The 23642-nt window shown below is 37.7% G+C and overlaps 1 protein-coding gene across 1 annotated transcript in view; it reads left to right on the top strand.

Moving 5' to 3' along the window:
* Positions 1-23642, top strand: part of TRPM6 (transient receptor potential cation channel subfamily M member 6) — a 79090-nt gene that overhangs the window by 51439 nt on the left and 4009 nt on the right. The window contains exons 25-36 of the mRNA XM_034073090.1: positions 525-657; positions 2426-3272; positions 5294-5420; positions 6344-6441; positions 8757-8815; positions 10363-10388; positions 12410-12460; positions 14673-14738; positions 17045-17331; positions 17587-17669; positions 18158-18363; positions 20239-20290. Coding sequence (XP_033928981.1) covers positions 525-657; positions 2426-3272; positions 5294-5420; positions 6344-6441; positions 8757-8815; positions 10363-10388; positions 12410-12460; positions 14673-14738; positions 17045-17331; positions 17587-17669; positions 18158-18363; positions 20239-20290 — 2035 coding nt within the window. The remainder of the gene's footprint in view (positions 1-524; positions 658-2425; positions 3273-5293; positions 5421-6343; positions 6442-8756; positions 8816-10362; positions 10389-12409; positions 12461-14672; positions 14739-17044; positions 17332-17586; positions 17670-18157; positions 18364-20238; positions 20291-23642) is intronic.

Consider the following 23642-nt stretch of genomic DNA (forward strand, 5'->3'; position numbering starts at 1 on the left):
TTAATGTTTCATACATATGAACGTGGGAAGATATTAGGTGAAAAAAAAAAAGCTTTATAGCTTTGAGTACCTGAAAGGACTGTAATTGTTACAGGTGACTAGACCTAAATGAATGCCTGGACCAAATTACAGTGAAACCTTTGTAAGTCTTACATACCTATGTCTAAGTCTTATGTGTCACACAGGCATAACAAAATGCAAGAAAAAAAGATTGGGAGAAAATACATGTTTGTGAGCAGCATTTGGGTATGTACTTTTGAGGCTTTAAAAAGGGAGTACACTGGAATTTCTGTCAGTGTGGTTTTGCCCCCTGCCTAATGAAAGATAAACCCCATGTTTACCTGTATTTGACATGTTGAGTCTTTACGCATAAGCCCAAATTCATGGAAGTTACATCTGATTCATTCTTCTCAAGGGAGAGGGAGGAAAGCAGGTCCCAACAATTTTTTATTTTTATCATGGGTGCTTACAAACAGTTACATTTATTGGCATGCTTCATATGGACTCCTGTCTCTTTTGTTCAGAGCTGTACCTGAGTGATGAGGAATTAAAGAAGCTCCATGACTTTGAGGAACAGTGTGTGGAAAAATATTTTCATGAGAAGAATGAAAGCCTGAGTTCCAGTGACAGTGAAAGGATTCGTCTGACAACAGAAAGGTTTGCTTTGCAGAGATTTGTGGTCTTTATATACATTCTCATATAAAAGGACTTTGATAAACTAATGCTTTTGGAGCAGGTATGGCCACTGTGAACAGGAGGAGCAATAGCATGCATAGGCCTTGCTAATTTGATGGAAATGTGATGTATCTGTTTGAATGATGTGATGGGCCTGGCTGGGATGTCTTGCTGACAGAATTGCATCCCCGGCTGTGTACAGTGCACAAGTGGTTAAATGGGAACAGTAAGGTGTTGGTCAGTTTCATTTTTGCAGAGTAGGTAGCACCACAAAATCCAGAGTATGGCATACAGTACATATTATTATTTAAAGGCTTAGCAGTGCAAGAACACTTCAAGAGTATTGCTTGTGATTGAGTATAACTGATGTTTACAAAAATAACCATATAGCCATTGTAGTATTAACTGCAGTGTAGTGTCTTTGCAGAATGTCAAAGGGGTTTCAAAAGTCTCAGTATTGACCTAATTTAGCTTTTTACTGAAATCAGTGGCAGACCTGCCCTTATGTTTAATGTCACGAGTTAAAGAAAGTGAGTGCTATAAGGAGTCTTAAAGAATGCCAGTACTGATCTCATAAATAAATTTGTTTTGCCTAAAGAAAGATAGCTTCTTAATCTTTGCGTATTCATAATCTAATTTTCTGCATACTAAAATAAAACATGCAAGCAAAATGAATGTTCCCTGCAAAAGAAATGAAATAAGTAGCTTTGTTCATACATTGAATAGATTAGAGCAAGAAGATTTCATTCAGTGGGTAAATATAGACCTGGAGAGGATTTTTTTCCTGAGTGCAAAAGTTAAACACACTTCGCAGCATTGCATAACATTAATACAGGAAATGAATTTAGATGAATAAAATGTTTTGGAATGTTGGTCTTTGATTTTATTCAGCTGCTGGTTAAATACTACATCTTTTAGTTACTCAGTGACAAAGGAAAGGAGCAACTTTTGCATATTGCCTGCAGCTAGTTTTTCATTGTCTTAGTGTTAAGAAGACCAGAGAGTATCTTCAGGAAATGTAAAGGTATCTATTTGGTTAAAATGAGATAATTCCAGGCCAGGAATTTCTTGCACTGGGGTTTGAAGACAAGAAAAAAAAGGGTTTGCTTTTTGGGCAGCTGAATTTTACCTGAAGGTGCCTGATGAAGAAACTGTTCCCAAAGCTCAGATAGGTTCTTGGAAAGACCCTTTTCCCACCAGTCTTCAGTATTTGAGAAATGTAAGAGTATCTGAAGATTTGTGTGAGCCATGTTCTTATGCTTACACAAGAAATGTAGAAATGTGACATGACTGAGTGACAAGAAGTATACTTTACAGAACTGACTGCAGGATGCAGCTTTGGAAGTGCATTATGATGCATTAAAGCTGTAAATGAAATAATCAGTGCAGCATTTCCAAAGCTGGGTTTTGCTGTCCATGTTTATCAGTTCTGTGGAAATGAATGGATATTAATAGGTAAATAGCAGTTTTTGGAACAGATACTCCTTGAGGAAAAAGCTCATTTCCTTAAAAGTCACTGGCTGTTTGCCCAGTAATCTGATTGTTGGTTTGTAAATTTGGATTGCTTTTTTCAAATATAGGCATTCACGTGAATGGAAGTCACCATTAAAATAAAAATAAAATAAAAAAAGGCTGTTTGAAATGCAAACTGACTTTTATGAAATGTATTAGCAGCTTCCTTCATCATCTGGCAAACAGAAGTGAAGAACCATATTTTGGTATTTTCATGATATTTTCTTTTTCCATTTAGAGTGGAAGATATGTTTCTGCAGCTTAAAGAAGTGCATGAGAAGGTATTTTGTATCAAGGAGTCTTTACTTTCCCTGGACAGCCAGCTAGGACGTTTGCAAGACCTGTCTGCCTTGACAGTGGACATCCTGAAAGTGCTTTCAGCTGTAGACACCTTGCAGGTGGAAGAAGCCTTACTGGCTGACACAAAGCTTCGAAGCTGTAGGAAGCTGCCCCATAGCTGGAGCAATGCACTCTATTCCAAGACCTTCAGCAGCCTGGAGTGTTTGTATGACAAGAAATACCACTACTACAGCATGCCATCCTCCCTTTTACGGAGCTTGGTAAGGAGTCAGTGGCCATCAGAATGCAAAGACCATGTATTTAGGATGGAGAGTAACAAGGTAGAAGATCGCTCTCAAAGGATAAAAATAGAAAGTGACACACTCACTTCAGGAGTATCTTCTGAGACTAAGTCAACCCCTAGATATGGACAATTTTTGCTGGTGCCCCCTGACCATCAGGGAGGGTCTTTCTCTGAGGATGTCACCTTAAATTTGTCTTTCTTGAGCACTCCTGACAAGTACAAGGACCATGCATTCAGAGGTGAACTGAGCAGCATTGTCGTGCAGCAGAATATGCAGAGTGTCAGACTCGTTGGAAAAAAGCCGGAAGATTATGAGTGGAACCAGAGAGACTTTGTTATTCATTTGCCATCAGAGGAGACTAATGCCACAGAGGCTGATCATCCTCTTGGTCTTCACCCATTGCTGGATATTGAAGAGAGTGCAACACCCTTCTGTGATAACAGGTTAAAAACTAAAGGTGGTTATGTGAACTGGGGATTTTCTGAAGGTGATGAAAAAGGGGTTTTTAGCTCAGAAACAAAGAAGGCCCTGTGCATACATTCCACCTATAACAGTGACTGCAGTTGCACTGGTAGTCCTCCCAGGCATGTCCAGATAAGAGAATCAAAGTCCTTCTGCAACTCAGAGAACTCACATCACAGCAGCTTCATCTCTCACAACAAGCTGAAACGCAGCACTTCCTTCTGGATCAGCCCACTCTGGAGGGACTGGAGTTTCTGCAGGAGCACCAGCTTACAGTCCACTAAGAAAGAGAAAAGAGGGGAAGCCTGCAAGGCCATAGGTGGTAATTATAAAACACTACACCTGTAGAGTATCTTTTACTGAAGATCCCAAGACATGATAAAAATGTTTCCATTACATCTAGGTGTTAGTTGCAGTTGAGGATATTAGCAGAGAGTCTAGATTTTCTTTGTGCTGGGTCTGACTGCTGTGGGGAATTGTGACTGTGCTTGCTATCCAAGCAGCACCATGCTTATTCTCCCCATGGATCCCCGTGGCTGTGGCTACACAGACAAGGTGAAAGAGGGACTGTGCTTGCTCTGAGAGAGTCTCCTGCAATAGGGGTTCAATGCGTGAATTGCAGGAGCTAAAATTAGTTACACAATCCCTAAGAGGTATATTAGCAGATCCTAAGTCAGATGAATGCATGGAGAATGAAGCTGTATACATTTTTATAGCCAGTTTAAAAACGTCCCTGTCAACCACAAAGTTTGCTTACCAACAGCTAAAATATAGCAGAATCCAGTTCTAAGTATGAATAGTATGAGATAATGGATAACATTTGTTGTTTTATATCTTGTGATGGTGCACATCTTTGCACTGAACTGCATGAGTATTAGCTTTGGGTGTCACAAGTCTTTCTCAGCTTGCTTTGAAGAAGTGCCAACTGTCAGTTTTATCAGATCTTCTCTTAGTAAATAAAAGCATGGTAGCATAATGGGTTTTTTTGACTTTCCCACAGAGTCTTTACAATCCAGTGAGCTACACCACAGTGAGGCAACAAAAGCACAACAACAAAACAGAGACAGAAAGTCTGTGAGAGGAAAGAAAAATCAAAAAATCCTTCAGGTGCCGGTATGTGCAGATGCAAGAGAATCACATACCCAGTAGCTGTCTTATTCATTCATTAAGATTAGTTTACTTGAAATGTATACATTAAAAATGCTGCACACAAACTGGGGCATCTTTTTGTCAGGCTTTGGTTTAATTTCCTGTTTGTTTGAATGTGTGGGATTTCGTTTTGGAATGTGTTGAAGTCTATGGACTTTGCTAGATAGTATACCGGAGGTGTTACTGATTCTACATGGAAAGGAGTCAGTCCTTGCACTTTAGCTGGCAAGAGGACTTGGGGAGGCTTCGTATGCTCTAGGATAGACTAAAATAGTGGTAAGCCATATCCATGTGGAGTGCAACTATAAACAAGCAAGCTAGGCCTTGTAATGTTGTCTCCTGCCTACAAAGAATCCCACAGTCTTTTCTCTGAATCTATCAAACATTTAGCACATTGCAGACAGCATATTGAGTATGTCATACATATGGGGCAACTTTTATAACTGTGTATGTGTGCACATACATATAAATCTATTTATAAAGTTATAAAGAGATATAAATCTATTTATAAAGTTATTTCCTAAAATGTTTGTCAGCTGGAAAGATTTATCTCTGTTTAATAAGATAGAAGCTGAAGACTGATTTATTTACACAAGATGCTGAGGTCAACAACAACAGATCTTAGGAACATTGAGACCTAATTAATACCTCTGAAGGTATTCAGGGGGACTTCAGACTTTGTTTTCAAAAGCTAAAGTGCTACATCATTCATCAGTAGTATTTGCTAGACAAAAGCAATTTGTCTTCTGCAACTTGTAACAACAAAAATGGGATTTTTTTTTTCTCAGTTGGATGTGAATTCAGTTGTTGGCATTTCGGTGGTGCTCTGAAAGGCCATGTCATAAGCTGTCAGAGGAATTGTAGAGGTGCTAGTCATCCTATAAATCAAGTGTCACTTTGTGTCTCGCCAGGTGATTAGAGTGGATGGCTGTCCCCAGAACACCCAGGTGAGCTCAGAGCCTGCAGAGATCAATGTCTGGGATGAGCAAGAGAAACACAGCAAGAACTGGCTCACCGTGTCTAATTTCAGTCAGCTAAGTATGTGATATTTTGGATATTATGAAATACAGAAGAGCTTTTAAAAATCAACAATAAATAAAAATCCACAAATTCAAAGTCTCATCCACTACTTTCACCTCATGGTATATTTTTTACAGAATTAGGCTTAGGTTGCAGGCACATGTGACTTGGTTATTTGCTGCATCATTGCAGAGGCAAAAGGGACGTAGGTAGGATGGAAGGTCAGTTAAATCTTTCTGGGAGTGCTGTGTGTCTGGTTTGGAAGATAGTAGAGTACTATCCTCAGGAATAAGTAGGAAGCAAGGAGGATGTTATCCTTGGCTCCTCTCCTGAAGTGTCTTATATCTTCTAAAGTGGCATCCTTGCTAATTGAAAATGATAAACTCTTGTGAGTTTCACTCATTTTTCATGAATTTACACTTACAGGCAGTGCTGTGATACTGTATATGCTGGCAGACCCTCTGCATGCATTATTCATTACTCACTGCTCAGAAACACATCCTCCAAAGGGAAGAAATGAATTCTGTATTATCTGTGTTGGAATGAAAAGGGAATGGCATTCTTACTCTTCTTTTAGTAATTCTTCAGCTCTTTCATTCTCAGAAATCCTTTCCATAGGTCATATTATCTTTCAGCTTTTCTGTTACATGGCTTACTGGCTGCATCCTGCGAGCTGCTGGGAGAAGCACCAGGAAATGCTGTGACTCAGCACAGCATGGTCTGAGAAGGACTGCACTCCTCTGAAATATGCTGACAAAATGGAAACAGTCCATTTTAATCTTATGCAATTCTGTTGTTGCTTTTGTAGCCCATTACACATTTGCTGGAGGGGTATGGTATATAGATGTTTATTTTATAACACTACATAGATATTTAGTTTGTAACAGTAAAGGTGTTAATTTGCACTCTGGAAATAGCTGACACCTGCTTTTTTTGGGTAGGTTTGGAACGTCTCAGTTGTGTGCACCAGAAAATGAAAAATCAAGACATTGGTAGGCATACCATACCATTCTGTGATTACCTGAGGCATTCTCAAGAGGTAAGACCCAAGATAACACATCCTAGTCCATCGTTTTGGGTGGAATGAGGTCTGGGTAGCTCTTTTGATGTTCCTGGACTTGGAACATCAAAATACCTCTTGAGAGATGAGAAACTGTTTTGTCTGCTAGCATAGTGCTTATGTGCAAGTAAATGAGTAACTTAATGGCTATTAACACTCTATTAAGATTATTTAAGTGGGATATTAAATTATTAAATCACAGATTTGATTTATGGGTATGAAGAAGTGGGTCGGAAGTGACACAAGGGTTGATGTTTCGTTAAGTAATGAGCAAGAACACAGGTTAGGTTTGAACCAGTAGGTAGAAATGATAAGCAAAGTGAAGTAAATTTTGGAAAGTTAGCTGCATAGCTGTTAATCTGTCACATAGAGATAGCTGTTTCTTGCAAAGTGGGAGTTAAATATTGGTAATTGCAAAGCTTAGGTTTCTTAACCACTGTCTTAAAACCAACATATATTATAATTTAGCAGAATTAATTTGCAGCTCCATAATGCAAAGGCCCTTTGCCTATGTAAGTCAGCATGGGCTCATTGACTTTGATGGAGCTAGACCAATTTATACTTCCTGAAGACTGGGGGTATGAATCTGGATTATAGAAATTTCTGTTTTAAAATGGTGTAGCTAATGGAAGAAAATTTATCTTTCACCACATTGCGTAAGGTTTCTCAGAAGTATGAAAGAAAATTAACAAAAGAATAAATTAACTGTGAAATAATCCTTTCTTCTTCCCTTATCAACACCACCTTTCCTTCCCTTTTTTCCTTATAGTACTCTTGGTTATTAAATGGTGATCTTTATAGGTCTGGCTTATTTTTCACTGTGAATTCTATGAGTTGCCTTTTTTCTTTTATAAGGAATAAAAATAAGTTAGATAGTTTCAGATCTGCTGTTCTAAGTGCTGTAGAGTTTGAATCCCAAATACCAGGGAAGAGAACTTGAATCTAAATTTTTTAAAATGGCAGGGTTCTGAATGATAGAGTGGGGAGAGGAAGAGAGAAATAGATGTACTGATTTTGTATTCTGTAAAACTGAGCTTGGAATCCGAATCAATAAATCTTTGAAATGTGAAAACCAGGGTCAGACAAGCAACATAAAGGTACAGCCAGGAACACTGTGTGAAAGGACCAAGTAATTTGGTTCTTCAAAAATCATATTAAGATATCTTGCATAAAAATCAAGGATAGGATTTTTTAAAGTTCTCAGGAAAAATCCGGTGATTACAGCAGGATTGGGGTTAGCCTGGAACTAGTCAATTTTAGAACACCAACTTCAAATTATTTCTTCTTTCAAGATACAGCTTCCAATACCCACTGAGTTGCTGTGCCTCTCCTTAAGTCATAAAGGGTTATGAGAGTTTATATATATCACTGAGATGTAAATTGTTGCTGTTCCATTTGGAGCCTGATATAGTTTAAAGAATGTATTTTTCCTAAAGAGGTGCTTTTCAGATTTACCCATTCAACACCAATGGATCAGAAATCCCTTCTAATGTCAGGAGGGAACAAAGTAAGGGTGTATGAAGGAAAGTTTGGACTTTGTTAAAGATTTTTTTTCATCTGCAAAGCAAACAACAAGGTAAAAATATGAGTGAAATTAAAAAATGGTGAGTTATGTGTCAGATAATATTTAAAACTGAATTTTAGTTAATTTATTTTTAACCTTTATGTTTTCATTTTTTTGGGGGGGGGGCTCTTTTTTCTGAGGATTGAAATCTGCCTGACTACTATTCAGAAGAATAATACCATTTCTGACTAGTATATTAGGAGGACCTGGCTGGCCCAATTTTCCCTAATATGTCTGGAAGCAAAATAAAAGACTATTTGAGTACTTTTTTTCAGCTGTAAGACCTGGAAAATATGTGATCTAAATATCACTGGAAAGATGCTCAGTGTGTTACCTTCTTCTCTTATAGAGATTTAGGTGTATTTTATTTACAACAACTGTAAAGCCTATCCCTAGATTGGAATATTCTAGTATAAAGGGAGTTCTCTAATACTGTCCATATTAGACGACCTTTAACATGCTTTTGTGCATGTTTTGAGATATAGGTGGGTATCTGACTGTTTAATTCAAATGTATGAAGACATCACGGAAAACTGTAATGTGAGCAAATCAGTTCCATTTTAGTTTAGGTATGGCAACGTTGTGATTCACCTGCCTGCAGTGTCATTATTCATGTAAACAATGAGTATATCAATAAGTGTTTTAAGGATTGTACCTTTGTGGGTTGTGCAGTGTGTATATGACAGTCATGTGCAGATTTTACCAGTAAAAGTATCTCTCTTCATTACAGGATTTGAGTAATAGCATATTTGGAACCACCAAGAAAAGTAATCAGAACAGGAGCTCATTGTATGTATTATTAGTATATTAAGATGCTCATTACATGCTTTTAGAAAGAGATTTCTGTACTTTCTGCAAGTTACCACTATGGTTCTGCAGTATACTTCAGATGAGAAATTTATGTAAAATTAAGAGTAAAGGCAATTCAGCCTAAGTTTCTTTAAATGAAGCCTTATTAATAGAGACAAAGGAGATCCATATAAACAAAGTATATAATTTTGGGTGGAATGCACACTCCTTTTTATTCTAACAATATTCTAATCTTCTAAGTCAATCAGTAGGATCACCATAGCATCTTTAATTAGCAGTTATTCCAATCTAGTGAGCATGAAAAGTTATATTTGCTTTTGCTCTGCAAATTGCATGTTTCCTTTTTTTAATAATTAAAATGCTAGCAGCTACTGAAAGTGTCTCTCATTCTTTGGTTAATCTCTTTTGTACTGAGTCTGCACACATACAAAACATTTAGCTTGGGTTTCTTAATGGGTTTTCAATAGTTACTAAGCTTTGATTATATTTAGTGAAAGTGGACTGATCTCAAAAGTGGTTTCAATCTTACTGTATTTTTTTTTATTTTTCTCTCCAGCTTGATCAATCATTATCTTAGCATTGGAGGTATTTTTTTCACATGCAGTGCTGTCTATGTTCCTTTCCCTTTTCTTTCTTACTTTCATTGATTTCTTTTATGTTTCTCTTACTTAGTAACACTGTGGATGTAATAAATGAAAAACACTAGGAAGCTGTCATATCCCATGTGATATCACTGTGGAAAGAGGAAAAAAAGATACTTTGGTTTCTTAACCATACCATGGGTTTTGGGTTCTTTTGGGTTTGTGGTTTTTTTTTGGTTTTTTTTTTTTTTTGGAGGGGGGTGGGTGGGTTGTGGTTTGGTTGTTGTTGGCATTTATTTTTGGTGATGGGTGTTTTGTCTGTTTGTTTTACCCAATCATTTATAGGCAGTAGGAAAACCTCATGCTTACCAGCAGGACATACAGGCTGTTGAGTGGCCTGATTCTGTCACTTAGCCCATTGTCTTCAGTGGGATCTCTCTGGCCTGTGAGGTGAATCATATCCGCTGTCTTCTGTAACAAAGAGTGCTTTAATGTTAACGGTGATGCTGTCCTCTTTCTGCAGCCTTGCTAATCCAAAGGACCATCAGTTTAAAAAGTCCGGTTTTGTGCAAGTAATGGTAATAGCGTATGTAGCTCTGAATACATCTCAGCGTTGATTGAAAAATGAACAATTGTGTACGTGATTGAAGTGGTCTTTAACTGACACTGTTATTGCAGTGTAAATGATATGAACAGTGGTGCAGGATTGTAAAAGCAGCTCAATATGAAGCAGAAGAAGAAGCATACTGTAAAATGTTTCTGTTCTTCAGTAATATTATTTGCTAATTGGTGCGATGAACAAAGTTGCACTGAAGGGTATTCTGTTTTATGTTTGCTGATAAAACCTTTGTGAGTTTTGCTTTCACATAGATCACATATCTTTATAAGTGTTAGCTTAATGATAGAAATTTTGGAGTAAAACAGCAAATGTTTGTTTTAAAACAGGTTGAGAACTTCAGGGGAAACTGACAGTAAGTTTTTGGTTGCTTGTCATTCATTTTAATTTTTCTCTGCAAATCTTGCTCTGTCAATTCTGAAGCAAAAAGTCCAAAAGGGTTACTTTAATATAGTTGAGGGTTATACAAAAATGTTCAGCTGTTATCTCATAGTATTGTAGGATGATTAGGGATGGAAAGGACCTTAAAATCATCCAGTTCCAGCCCCCTTGCCATGTCACCCAAGGCTCTGTCCAACCTTGCTGCTTCCAGGGGTGGAGCATTCACTACTTCTTTGGGCAACACGTTTCAGTGCCTCACAGTGAAGAATTTCTTCCTTAAATCCAACGTGAACTTCCCCTGTTTAAGTTTAAAGCCATTACCCCTTTTCTTATCAAATATATATGTTAGTTACTAATTTGTGTTTTAAAATGAAAGATGTTTTATGAGAATATGTTTTCCTTATGGTAACTGCAAAATCTTAAAAGAAAAAAATCTTATTTTTTACTCTAGTCTGCCTAGTAATGTTGTCCTTTTCAGCAGGAAGAAACGGTTTAAAATTATGTTGTTGCTTTCATCCCTGGCGGTCTAAGAGACCTCCTAGGTTAAAGCAGGGAGTATACTTGAGAATATATTGAGATGTAAAATCTTAAATATATGCATGATTTTTGCAGTTGAAGTTTGGTGTAATTCCTCTGTTTTTGTGGTGTCCCTGAAATCATGCAATCAGTGAAAGATTGAATTTATTATGAAATGGCCAATAAAGAAATTCAAGGTTATAGTGAAAAATAACTGTTCTTCAACAGTAGTGTGTTAGTTAACTTCACTTCTATTTGTTGCCTTTTAGTCTATCTTCCAGTTTTCCTGAAAAGCCACTTAGCTGTAAGAGGTGAAGCAGCTGGGCATCAATCTCGTTTTGAGGCTAGCTGTGGTGCAGAAATGAGTCGCTCTTAGACTATCTCCCCTTCAAGTACTTCTCTCTTTGGGTCCAGCTGTGCATGAAATGCTGCTGTACAGAAGCACACTGCTGCAGGCCTATTGAGTTGTGGGGCTAGTCTCTGGAGTGCACCATTACTTTGATTAAAATCCAGTTTTGCCATCCTCAAAAGGAATGGCTTGATACCAGTTGCTTGCTTCACGTTTGTTGTTTTACAACATACAAACTGCAACAAAACTAGTTGGGTCCAGCAAGAAAGAGAGCAAAAGGGACCTTGAATCACCAAGGATGCTTAGGGGAAATGCTGGCTCTTCCTCCAAAATCCATTTATGTTTTCTCATTTAAGATTTCCTTTGCTAGAAAATTGAATATAAACAAATAAAATACACCAAGAAAAACAGTGTAATATTCAAATATTTTTATGCAGATTCAGTTTTGATTATCTACTTTTTCAGAATTGCAAGTAGTACAGTATACATATTTCCTTAAATCTGGCATTTTGAAGGACTGTTTTCCAATAGAACAAAGTGCTTTTATCTAATTGATTGAAACATGCTCCTGAATCTTGGTTTTATTAAAAAGACTTTGTAAAACCAAGATTTTTGGACCAGGTTTGATCTGGTTGTGCCTGTTAAATACATAACCACAGAAATTGTTTGTCTATTTAAGTGAATTTTTGATGCTATAGGTTAATGGGATAATATTAGTATAGCTTTGGTGTATTAGTATAGTTAATGGAATGTTTAATGTCTGAGGATCAAGTTAGAAAAATCATGCCTTTGAAAGGCTGTGAAGCATGATGGACAGCGAAGTGCTTTTAATATCCCAGAGGTGTAATTGGCTTAGAGAAGCTACCTGTCCTTGCGGTTAATTGCACAAGTTTCCCACCATTTCCCTGAATAAATAAGTCATCTGGCTGTTTTACACTGATGACTGAAATCTGCCAATGTACTGTACATTATAACATAGTTAAAGCCTATTAGCAATTCTTCTCTTTAGAATGTTGAGACAGTAATTCTGATTAATCTGTTTCATGACAAACTCTGAGTTGGAAGGAAATTAAAAATCGTGCATTTATATCTGCTGTAATAATGTAATGATCCTTTAAACATTATTTCAGATATGTTTGCCTGCTTGAAAACATCTCAAGATCTGCATCATCACTACTCAGGTAAGCAGGAGATGCCAGAATGATAGCTAAGTAATCTGAGAAATTAAAAAGAACATTAGCCTTGTCATCTTCAGTGATTTTCATTTTGAAGAGTTGCACAATTGCCCACTACTAAGAATGTTCTTGCCTAATACTCCAGTGAGGAAATTTTCTTGCTGCTAATTGCTCAATTCCAGTATTTCTGGTAACTCCAGAGCAGAATGTAGATAATCTCTTTCGAACTACCAGTAGAAACAATGAATAATGCTCTGATTCCTGGGAGAGCAGAAGAATCACTCATTTGCTTATAGCTGTCACCCTGACACCTCCCACATCCTCCTTTGTATTTTCTGGAATTGGTTTCTTCAGTTAATTGGTCCTGTACTACTTAATCTGTGTTTATATACCTATGAACTCCTGGAAATTTGACAGGGAATAAATCATTTGAATGCTAATTCCCTGCAGTTCTGTCTTTTCCTGAGCTGAATGTGCACAGATTTTCCCACAAGGTTTGGACTTGTTTTTCCCGGAGGAGAGCTGAGCAGAGCTTGCCAGTAGATGTCTCTATCGCCCACAGGACTTGGCCGCCTTTAAACGGAAGCTTAGGGTAAACCAGATGCATTATCAACCTCCTAAAGTTCAAAACCCCGCGATTTTCACTGGGAATAGCACCTCCTGGTTCGTAATCAGTGTACAGGAGTAATTTCTTTTACTTTGTGGCATTGTTGCAGTGATTATTTTGGCTCACGCCAGGCATGCTATTTGAGATTAGGTAGGACTTTTTAGCCCAGAGAGTGGTTACCATTATGAATTGATGAATGACTTGAGAGGTTTCCACAGAAGGTTTTCTTTCTTCAGGAAGATTGTGGTAGAATTTAGCCAACTAAAACTAAAAGCTTGATACTGAAATCCTGCACCATATACTGCTTATGCATTATTTTTCTATCATGTGCAGGCAAGTACAGTTCTGCCTCTCTGCACACCCCAAAAACCTTGAGTTTTGACCCAAGTTCAGCATGTGGTATATGTCCATGTCACATTGTTTCTCTAGCCTCTAGAGTGAATGCTAGCAGGGTCTGACATACAGCACAGGTCTGTCAGCTCCCCTTTTCACGTCCTTGTTCATGCTATGCACTAATTTTGTGACGAGAGGATGTTCCCAGTGAGACATCAAAGGAGGACCATGCTCCAAAACTACTCAGGCATGTTAACCAGTGCCTGTTGCATTTGACATATGTAAACAAGCCTTGTAGTGGAGGCTGAAATGCAGATCTTCTCAAATGAGGACCTTAATTCATGGGTTACTGCAGTGCAGGTTTCCTATGCTTTCTCTTCTGGGCTAAATAATCTCCAATTAATTTCTGCTCAGAGAGTTAATCTTAAATAAAGAAGGACAGATGGTGTCTAGGCTCTGGAAGAGTCTCCCATCAAGGCTTTTTGGTTGCTCTGCTGAGAAACACAGGTTTGTTGTGGTTCACTGCCTGCTTCGAATGCTGGTTTTGTCTTCAGCCATCAAACAGGAAAATGAGGCACTGTAGCATCTGAGTTGCCTTCTTATTCTAGTCTTATCCACTTTGTGGCTTACTTCACTGCTCTCTTACCCTTCCTAATAGCTGAAGCCATGATGATGACAAATCCATATATTTAGATAGCTCTATGAAGTTTTGAAGGTGTTTGCCTGAGAAATAAGCTGCCAGTTAGGGAGACATAATAATGTTAGGGATTTGTTTGGTGAGAAGCCCAGATGAAGAGACAGTGCTCTTTTCAGGAGAAGCTTGGATTTTCTGTGATGCCTTATTAAATCCCCAGGTACTTTTGAGCCTGATGAGACTGGCAGTGAGGCAGCTGGGGCAAGTGCATCTTATTGGCAGTGTGAATGTTGCTGCACTGGAGCTGACAGGAGAGGGAAATGGTGACAGCCCTTGGTGAAAGGAGGGTGATGAAAATTAGCAGAAGCAGTTCTTCCAGCCAGTGTGTAGGGGGCTTGTCCTGGAAAGTCTGTTTCCTTGGAAGAAGGGAATCAATGAACGGGGTAAAGAGTGCCAGCTAATGCTTGTAACATACCATGAGTGTGTAAAAGGGATTTGCTGTCTGGGTAGAATGGTGATCAGATCTGACATAGGATCACACTGCACCCTCTTAGGCTTTGTGCACTAAAGTGCCACCAGGTGTTTCTGAAACTCAGCCAGCTTGTTGCTTATTCACATAGTAGTGAAATCTATGTTTTTTGCAGCTGTTGAAAGGAACAACTTAATGAGACTTGCTCAGACCATACCATTTACACCAGTTCAGCTCTTTGGTGAGTACTAACTTCCTGGTTATGTTATTTATAAGCTTTATAAATAGTTAGTGCATTATCTTTTAAATATGTTGAGTAATTTCCTTGGGTTAATTTCAGCAATTCTTTTTTCTAAAAGAGGTAAATCAAGATAGAATTGTAGTCATGTAATAATTTAGAGACTTTTGGAAGTCATCTGGTCCAACTCCCTCTGTGGCCAATTGAGATGAGATTGCTGAGGTCCTGTCCATTTCCATTTTGAAAATGTCTTTAAATGGTGATTCCTTAGCTTCTCTGAGCAACCTTTTCCAGTGTTTGACTGACTTCAATGTGAATCTAATATTTTTCTCAGTATTTGTTGGTGTTTTCTTTGTTGTTGGCATTCATGTGACTGCTGTCAACTTCAGAGGTGAATCTAACTTCGTCTTCTCTATAGCTATCAGTAAGATAGCTGAAGACAGCAAAAAGATTCCCTTTAACCTTAATACCTGCTCTGTCTCTCTCTACCCCTCTCTCTCTCACAGCCACACTCTCTCATGTAGCTATAGGTATAGACTATCCCATAAAGAAGGTAGTGGTTGGGAGGGCACTACTCATGTATCTGCTAAGGAAGACTTGTAGTATGTAAAAGAAAAAAGAGCTGTGCTGTAACTGAAGAGTGGTAGAGAATACTATATGATCATTTGGAAGAGTTCTGAAATTAGTGTACAGTACTAGCTTACAACAGCAGAAGCTCTTCCTCTAGACACTTGAGAGCTAGGTGCCTTCTTTTCAATGCATAGAATATTTTGTCTCACAGCAACTAATTGCTCATAGGATTTCCTGGGACTAGATTGCTGCAGATAATAATATAGCTGTGAGCATATTGAACATTTTAAACTTTGAAGCTCCCAGGAAACACCTTTTTAGGTATAAAATTGTCAAATGATAATAAAATGAAGAATAAATGTAAGATTAAAAAAGGTGTCTAGTTATAGTATCTTTATTCAAGTGTCTGTCTTTTATATAAGACACTGTCTCTCTGTTGCTTTATTTTAAATTAAAATGTGTGCAGACAGTAGTGTTTGACAGCATTGACACTTTTGCTAACTAACAAAGGAAGGCTTGAGAGCAGGGAGGAAATCTACTTGTCTGAATCCAGTTTGTCCTTCCATACACCATTCTTTGCCATTCTGTGGATGTAGTTACCTCACCACTCTTGCTGGTGAAAGCCTTTCTTACAAATTAGCATTGAAAATAGTGTGAGTTGCAAGAAGGAAATCCAAGTTTAAAAAAATCAGTTAACTTTTCTATATAGTTTACAAATGATGGCAGCAGAAAGGTGTCTCACTTATGCTGCAAGAAAGGAATGCTACTACAAGTACAGTGTGACTGCGTTAAAGCTCACTAGGTTTGTTCTGCTTTCAGAAAGATATTATCAGCAGGAGCAGATCATCTGAAATTTTGCACAGTATAAATAACATTGGAATTTATAGGAAAAATAGAAATCTTAGTTTAAAACGCCAGAACTGTGAACATCCTATCAGTTTGCTTTAGCTTGCTCTCCTAGGACTCCTAGGATTCCTTTCTCCAAGGAAAGTCCTGTTCTTTTCAGTGTAATTTCCCTGGCTCATTGTGGCCAAGTCACCATTTTTGGAACAACTCAGCTGTCTGTTTGTGTTGAAAGGTGGCATCCTTCAGCCCTTTGTTTTTATAATCAATAACTGTTAGAAGCAGTTTGTGTTTGTTTGACTTGTTTGTTTTGGGTTTTGGGGTGTTTTTTTGTGTTTTTTTTTTTTAATTGGCTGAGCACAGTCATGAGGAAAATACTAAGTTTTGCATGGATCTTGATTAACTTAAACTGCCTGTTCCACACAAGTGCATAAACAGAGGGGGCCACACTCAGGATATTTAAGATTCATACACTGAAGCTAAAATGGTAACCCTTTAAAAATAGGTAATTTCAAAGCCCAACATCTCTTAAGTACTCAAAAAAGTGTGGCAGATGAGATTAATATTCCTGTCTATATAAATCAATGAGTTTTGTTTGTGTGCAAGTGTCCAGGAGGTCTTAAATTCATCTCTTTTTAGAGGTTTAATACAAGCTCTTTGGACCACTTATGCAATCAGAATAGATCTTCAACAGAATGTAGGTAGTAAGTAGTGTAAGTTTAGGCTGGCAAAGTTTTCACACAGATGAACAGTAATGATAAAAAATGCTCTTTTGTAGTGTGGTTTACAAAGGTGTATAAAGTGGTCATGTTATTTTAAGACAACAAATCAAAATGCATTTCTCTCCTGGGGCTGCAATGTTTGACTTCTGCTAACAAAACTTCCGTTTATTTAAGATGGAGAGGAAGTGACCGTCTATCGGCTAGAAGAAAGTTCACCTATGAACCTTGATAAAAGCATGTCTTCCTGGTCCCAGCGTGGTATGGCTGCAATGATCCAAGTCTTGTCAAGGGAGGAAATGGATGGGGGTCTGCGGAGGGCCATGAAGGTCATCTGTACTTGGTCTGAAAATGATGTATTAAAGCTGGGACAAGTATTTATTGTGAAGTCTTTTCTGCCAGAGGTGGTTCAGACTTGGCAAAAGATCTTTCATGATGGCACAGTATTGCATCTTTGCCTGAGGGTGAGTTCAGACCTAAAGGCACACTGAGTGGTGTAGCCTGATATGCCTTAAATGCTATACTCTTACTCAACAGCACAGTTGACATGTGGTTTGATTTTATCTTTTGGAAAGGAAAAAACTCTTGAGGAAGATTTATCTCCCATTTGTAAACTGTATACAATTGTGTCTGTGTGTGTGCTTGTGTGTGTTTTGACAAATTCATGGCATCTTTCTCCATGAAAATGAAAATTATGTTTACAACATTATTTTCTCCAGGAGATCCAACAGCAAAGGGCTGCGCAGAAGTTGATCTATACCTTCAATCAAGTAAAGCCTCATACTATTCCTTATACTCCAAGGTAAAGTCACTGGCTTTAAGTAGTAGGTGTCAAAAGTTTTCTTTTCAGTTGTGTCCTGGTCTAGTGTAGCCTTCTTTTCCAGTGGGTTGGAATATAAGAGGAAAGGTAGGCAGCTTTGAACTTTGTCTTTATAGCTACATGTGATGGCAAAATAAGCTTCTTCATAGTGCTGTTACTTAGACTTAAGTAAGAAGTTAGACTTAAGAAGTTTTATACAATAGTTTGCAATAGCTCATTTACAGTAGGATAGAGTAAATCAGGTTTTCTTGTTTGTGCATAAACTATATTTTCTGATAAAAGTACTTTGAGAGTTATCAAACAGAAAAAAGCCTTTGTGCTGCCCACAATTTGTTATCTCCTGCTGTTCAAATGCTCCAATTAAGGAAGATGTGTCCTTCTTTATGGTATATTTGCTTTGCCTCATGCCATGTGCTGACTGTGAGAATATTCATTATCCTGCCAGGTCCTGATAGCATTTATATCTACAGGTTCCTGGAAGTTTTCCTCATCTACTGCCATTCAGCAAATCAGTGGCTGACCATTGAGAAGTACATGACTGGCGAGTTTCGGAAATACAACAACAATAATGGAGATGAGATTACACCCAGCAGCTTGCTGGAAGAGCTGATGCTGGCCTTCTCTCACTGGACCTACGTGTACACCCGTGGGGAGCTCCTTGTCCTGGATTTGCAAGGTGACTTATAGCAGAGATCACTATTTGACACCCAATGTAAAGCAATTACCTCAAAAAAGAATATAACACTATGGAATGATCCAAATTCTGTTCTCATTGACATACTATCAAAGCTCAAGAACCCCCTGGGTATCTGTTGTGTGGCACTGATAAACAGGTATCCACACTCTAGATTAATGTAGATGTAAAGGGAAAGTAATTTGACTTCAAATATGTCTAGGTTGAATGGGCAAAAGAGCAAGTAGATAAAGTGTGCAGGAACATTTCAGCCAGCAGAAAAAAAAAAAAACCACTCCACGGTTAAGATATTTTTATTAAGATACATAAATAATCTAGAGATTCAAGTGTACCCACATGTATATGCACACAATATGTGTATATCTGTCAGAAGTGTGAAGTGCTATCTGTATATTTTATTGTTCATATTAATAAATCTGTAAGCGGTTTGCATAAGCTACAAACCTGAATGCTACTCACAAAGTCTTGTGACTCCTTCAAAGAGCATGTGATCACTTTATATGTGTAAGTGGGAACATGGCATATTTTAAAGAGATAAAGCAGTTGACAATGTTCAGAAGATGAACATCACCCATCAAACAGTACAAACGCTATTGTTTGTCATTTCTGTCAAGAGAAATGTGTATGGATAGACAACGACTTAGCTTCTGGATGCCATAAAATGTAAATATGTTGTGAATTACAAGAAAGACATGCTTATTATGCAAAATAAACCCATAATTTCATCCTTGCCTTCATTTGGTTTTATCTGCATATGAAAAAAAAATACAGGAAGAGTGTGCCTTCACCATAGTGTACTAGAATTTGTCTAAAGTTTGCTCAAGTTTATTATACAGCTCTTGACAGTTCCAAACCAACTGTGTTGGCTCAGACATGGAGAATTTAAACATCTATGTAAATCTCATCAAGACTGGAGCTACAATTTCCATCTCAAACAAACTGAAATCTGCTCTAGTTTTTGCCTTGTTCTTGTAGTTCTCTAATCTGGAGTTTAGGAAAAGTGCAAGGGCTGCTCCTGTTGGATTTCTAATAGGATTAGTCTATATCACAATTTACTATATAATGCCTGGGCTGTCTCCACATACATACACACCACATCTTGTCTAATTTACATCAACTGAAATGACCTTCATTGAAAAGTGTTGCAATCTGGGGATATTTCAGTCACAATATTCTATTTCTATAATCAGAATGCAAACTTAGCATCAGCGGACTATTTAAATAAAAACTGCATGTTGTATGATCATAGATTTTTTTTTAATTAGTTTAAAAGCAGAATAATTTGCTTGGATTCAAGAAAAAAGGGTTTTGGTAAAATAATAGTATATCATCAATTTGGGGAAAACTGTAACATAGGTATTAGCATTCAGGTCTAATAAAGAAATAATTTATTTAATAAGCCTCTGTGGCCACACAAGAAAAAAGAGATAACAGATCTGCAAATAACAGGGTTGTGACTTATGTTTGTTACCTTGAAAAGAATATGTGTACAAGAGTAGATATTTTGACATCTGTAAGATCCACATCTGATTAATACCTTTACTCCAATTTAAGTATCAGTCTTAGAGTTGGTCATGTTTTGCTTAGTTGAGTTTCAGCATAATATTTACAGCATTTGCATAGGCCTTCCATCTACATATAAATAAACCTCAAAGCAACTGAAGTCAGGACTGTAAAGAACTCTTTATGTTTACCACTACCTAACAGATTTTTATACTCATTGCATTTTCTTTTTAACTTGTGACCACTTTAACTGAGACAGTGTGAACACAGCAGATATTTACATTTTTGGAAATGACAGATTATGAAATCATGATTACCTTCCTTTGTAACACACAGGTGTTGATTTTGTTGTAGGTGTTGGGGAAAACCTTACGGATCCATCTGTAATTAAACCTGAAGACAAGAAGTAGGTTTATTTCTGATGAAATTATCATTTGCTTCGCACATTCTGCTAACGGTCTATATAGCTAGGGTGTTTTTTATGATTTGTGAGAGACATGGTTATTTTTCACACTGTGTTTGGGTTAAATGAAGGTATTGATAACAGTGGAGAGACACCATACTCTGCTGTGCTTAGAAGGACTGCAGGTGTTCCAGCTCCGAATGTGTGGTGAGTGGTGTATGAAAGGTGGGAAGAGCCTGTGTTGCTGTGCTAAAGCACAGGAGTTTTCCAGAGCTATGCAGGGAGAGCATGAACAAGAAACAGAAGACCCTGTAAGTCTCTTTACAAATTTGTACTGAAGCAGGTCATCTGTAACCTAAATGTTAAATCCGACTAGTTTCCCCTGCCTGGTGAGCCACTGTTCCATGGAGTTTATGGGGCCACAGTGATTTAAGAGGATGAGGAAAGGGCTTCTGGATCTCTGATCTTTTCCATAGGTTCTAAGTGGTACATTTAAGCATGCTACACATTAACAATCTCAAAGTCATGATATGGAGATAATGAGTCATGTGTGAAAACTTACAAAAATTAGAGAGACTACAGAAATAGCAGTCTGCCTTCATGCATCAAATTTCATAATCAGAACCATGGCCATTCTCCCATCCTGTGACCTTGCTCCTAACTAGTATTTGCTGTAGTGAAAGGAGAAGCAGTGGTATCGATAGTTGCTGTCCTGCAGGGTCCTTTTCTATAGAAATTCTTCCTAAGCCCATACATATCTCCAACTGTGCCCTGGCACCTCTGCTCCTCCACTGTCTTGTGTTCAGCTTGGTGCCCTCTTGGTCAGTTCATGTCATCGGGCTGAAGAGGTTTCTAATATTTGGAAGGAAGATTTAAGTATGAATAGTCTGTTTTAATACAAAGCTCAATTAGCTATAGAAATATAAGACAACTTGCCTAGAACTCATAGCAAGTTAATTTTGAAAGTAGGCTCTTAATTCTGCGACTATTATTAATATTTAATTACTAAGATTAGTAATAAATTACTGTATTAATGTTTTATGATATTTAAATTATAAATGTAGGTGTATCAGCCACATAATATTTATTTTGGAAGTAACATCAAGAATACAGCGAAGACCTCACAGTGGCTAGTTTTTGCCCTAAGTTGGTCATAAGACAGAAGGATAGCTTAGGATAGAGAGGCAGAGAGGTCGGTCATGTAGTTGTTCACCAATTTTCAGCAAACGTTTTAAAGTATTGCTACAGATGTATGGAAATCTGGTTTGCTACTGTTCAAGTGGATTTTTTTATATCAGTGGAAGGATAAACTGTAATAGCTATTACTGAAGACTGTGGCCAGTCACTGACCACAGTACTTCACCTGGCAACTCAGCTTATCCTCTTTAAAATAGAAATGATATTTATCTATATTCTCTTGAAGTGCATGTTTATCAGTGTTCTGAGTTATTTTTGTTTTTAAATAATTTTGTCATGCTTACTAAAATTTGATCACACAGATCTCATTTTCAGAACTTTTTATTATTTTGTTTTTACCATTTGCAAAACAGGTAAGTCCTAGTTCAAGAGAAGTGTTGATTAATTAATCGAGACCAGTTTTGATGTATGTTCAGGGAAATCTTCAGAACAGCAAGTTGTGAAACTATATTGTTTTGATTCAGTGATCTAAAGGAGTAAGACAGTGAAATGATGGATGGTTTCTGTAAGCAGCCAGAAGATACCCAGCTCTAAGAAACACTTTCTAAAATAGTCATAACAATAACAGTGTAAAAACACTGTCTTTACTCTGACCTTCATTTGCTCACAAGATAAATATTTCTGGCAGTAGCAAGATCTGTTTGAAGTTTTCATTTGTAGGTAAGATATTTAATCAAATCATGTGTGCTGCCTCAAAAGTTGCTTTGAGCTCATACTGTCTTAGAAGCCTGAGAGAAAATAGATGGCATCTGTCTGATGGGAGTGATTCAAACTTTAGCACTACTTATGTTAAATTATTTAAGTTTTGCTTCTGTAATTCCATTGATTTAGTGGCTCATATTTTTACCTTATAATGAGTCCTTTCTTTCATACATACTGCATGCCTGGAAATGGACTTTGTAATGGCAAAATATCAGCTCTTCTGTGGTAGTGCATTGTGGCTTGGTTTTATATATAGCATCAAGACAAAAATAACAGATTTCTTTGGAAAGTATGTCAGATACTGTGATGTCTCAACAGATCCCGAGCTGATGTAAATTGATGTAAATTCATGGATATTTAACATCGGTTGAAGATCTGGCCATGTGCACTGCATAGGATGTATGGGTGATCAAACAAGGCAGGTATAATGTTAACGAAAGGATTTCCTTAAAAAACAGAAGTAAATAGAGGCACAGCAGCAAGGTTATCGAAGTGCAGTCCCTGCAGACTCTGTACTGTCTGGCTGTTGGGAAGAATTGCCTCATAAGCAGTATTCTGGATGCCTTTTTTAGTGTGTCCTACTTGCCAAATGCACAGCAAAGTCCACGTTGGTAAAGCTTTCATGGACACTATGTGCAGATTGTCCGTAGAGCAGCTTTGGAGATGAGAAAAATAGGGGGCTGAGTTTAAATTGGATAGAACTAATGCATTAAACCTCCTGAGAGGGGTGAGGAAAGGGATGCTGGTAACAAAAAATCTCATTACAAATATGTGAAAAGGAGTCAGAGCTGCTAGGTCTCTTACTCTCCCTTTTGAAAGCACTCAAGCAGATAGTGATGGGGTGGAGGTTTTAGTAATGAGCAGAGACCATGTTCACTGAAACTACTTATTAGCATGTGTTTTGAAGAACAAATCTATTGAATTTTATCAAGCTGTGCGCTTCCAGCCAAACAATTTATGGTTACATTGCTGCCAGTAGACAAAACATCTGCATCAACTTAACCTCTGTTGTAGAAATGTGCACAACTGAAACAGGTGGGCTGGAAGTTACCTCTACAAAAACATACTGAATAAATGATTTGGGCACCTTCCTGGGAAAATGCTGCTTGCCATGAAGCCCTGCACAGCCCTTTATCTTCCATCAGTAAGCCCTGTTAAATGTCTTATTGTCTGCTTTGAGTATTTGCAACTCTAGACTATAAGGAGCACTCTGCATCAGCACAGTCTATGTTAACCTGCCTGCTGGCCAGCACCAGTCTGGTGCAATCTGATATTCATTAATGGAACATAACTATTAGGTAAGCTTTGCACAAAAGGAGGATCATGTTTTGTTTTTTTAAGCCCATTAGCTCACATTAATGCACCTGCTTGGGAAACAGGAAAGCTGGGCTCAGTATTTTTCTCTCCTTGGAGACGAAATCAGAACTTGAATAACCAGGGGAGTGGCCTTGTTTGT

The sequence above is a fragment of the Melopsittacus undulatus genome, chromosome Z (assembly GCF_012275295.1).
Source record: "Melopsittacus undulatus isolate bMelUnd1 chromosome Z, bMelUnd1.mat.Z, whole genome shotgun sequence".
In the NCBI taxonomy this organism is placed as follows: domain Eukaryota; kingdom Metazoa; phylum Chordata; class Aves; order Psittaciformes; family Psittaculidae; genus Melopsittacus; species Melopsittacus undulatus.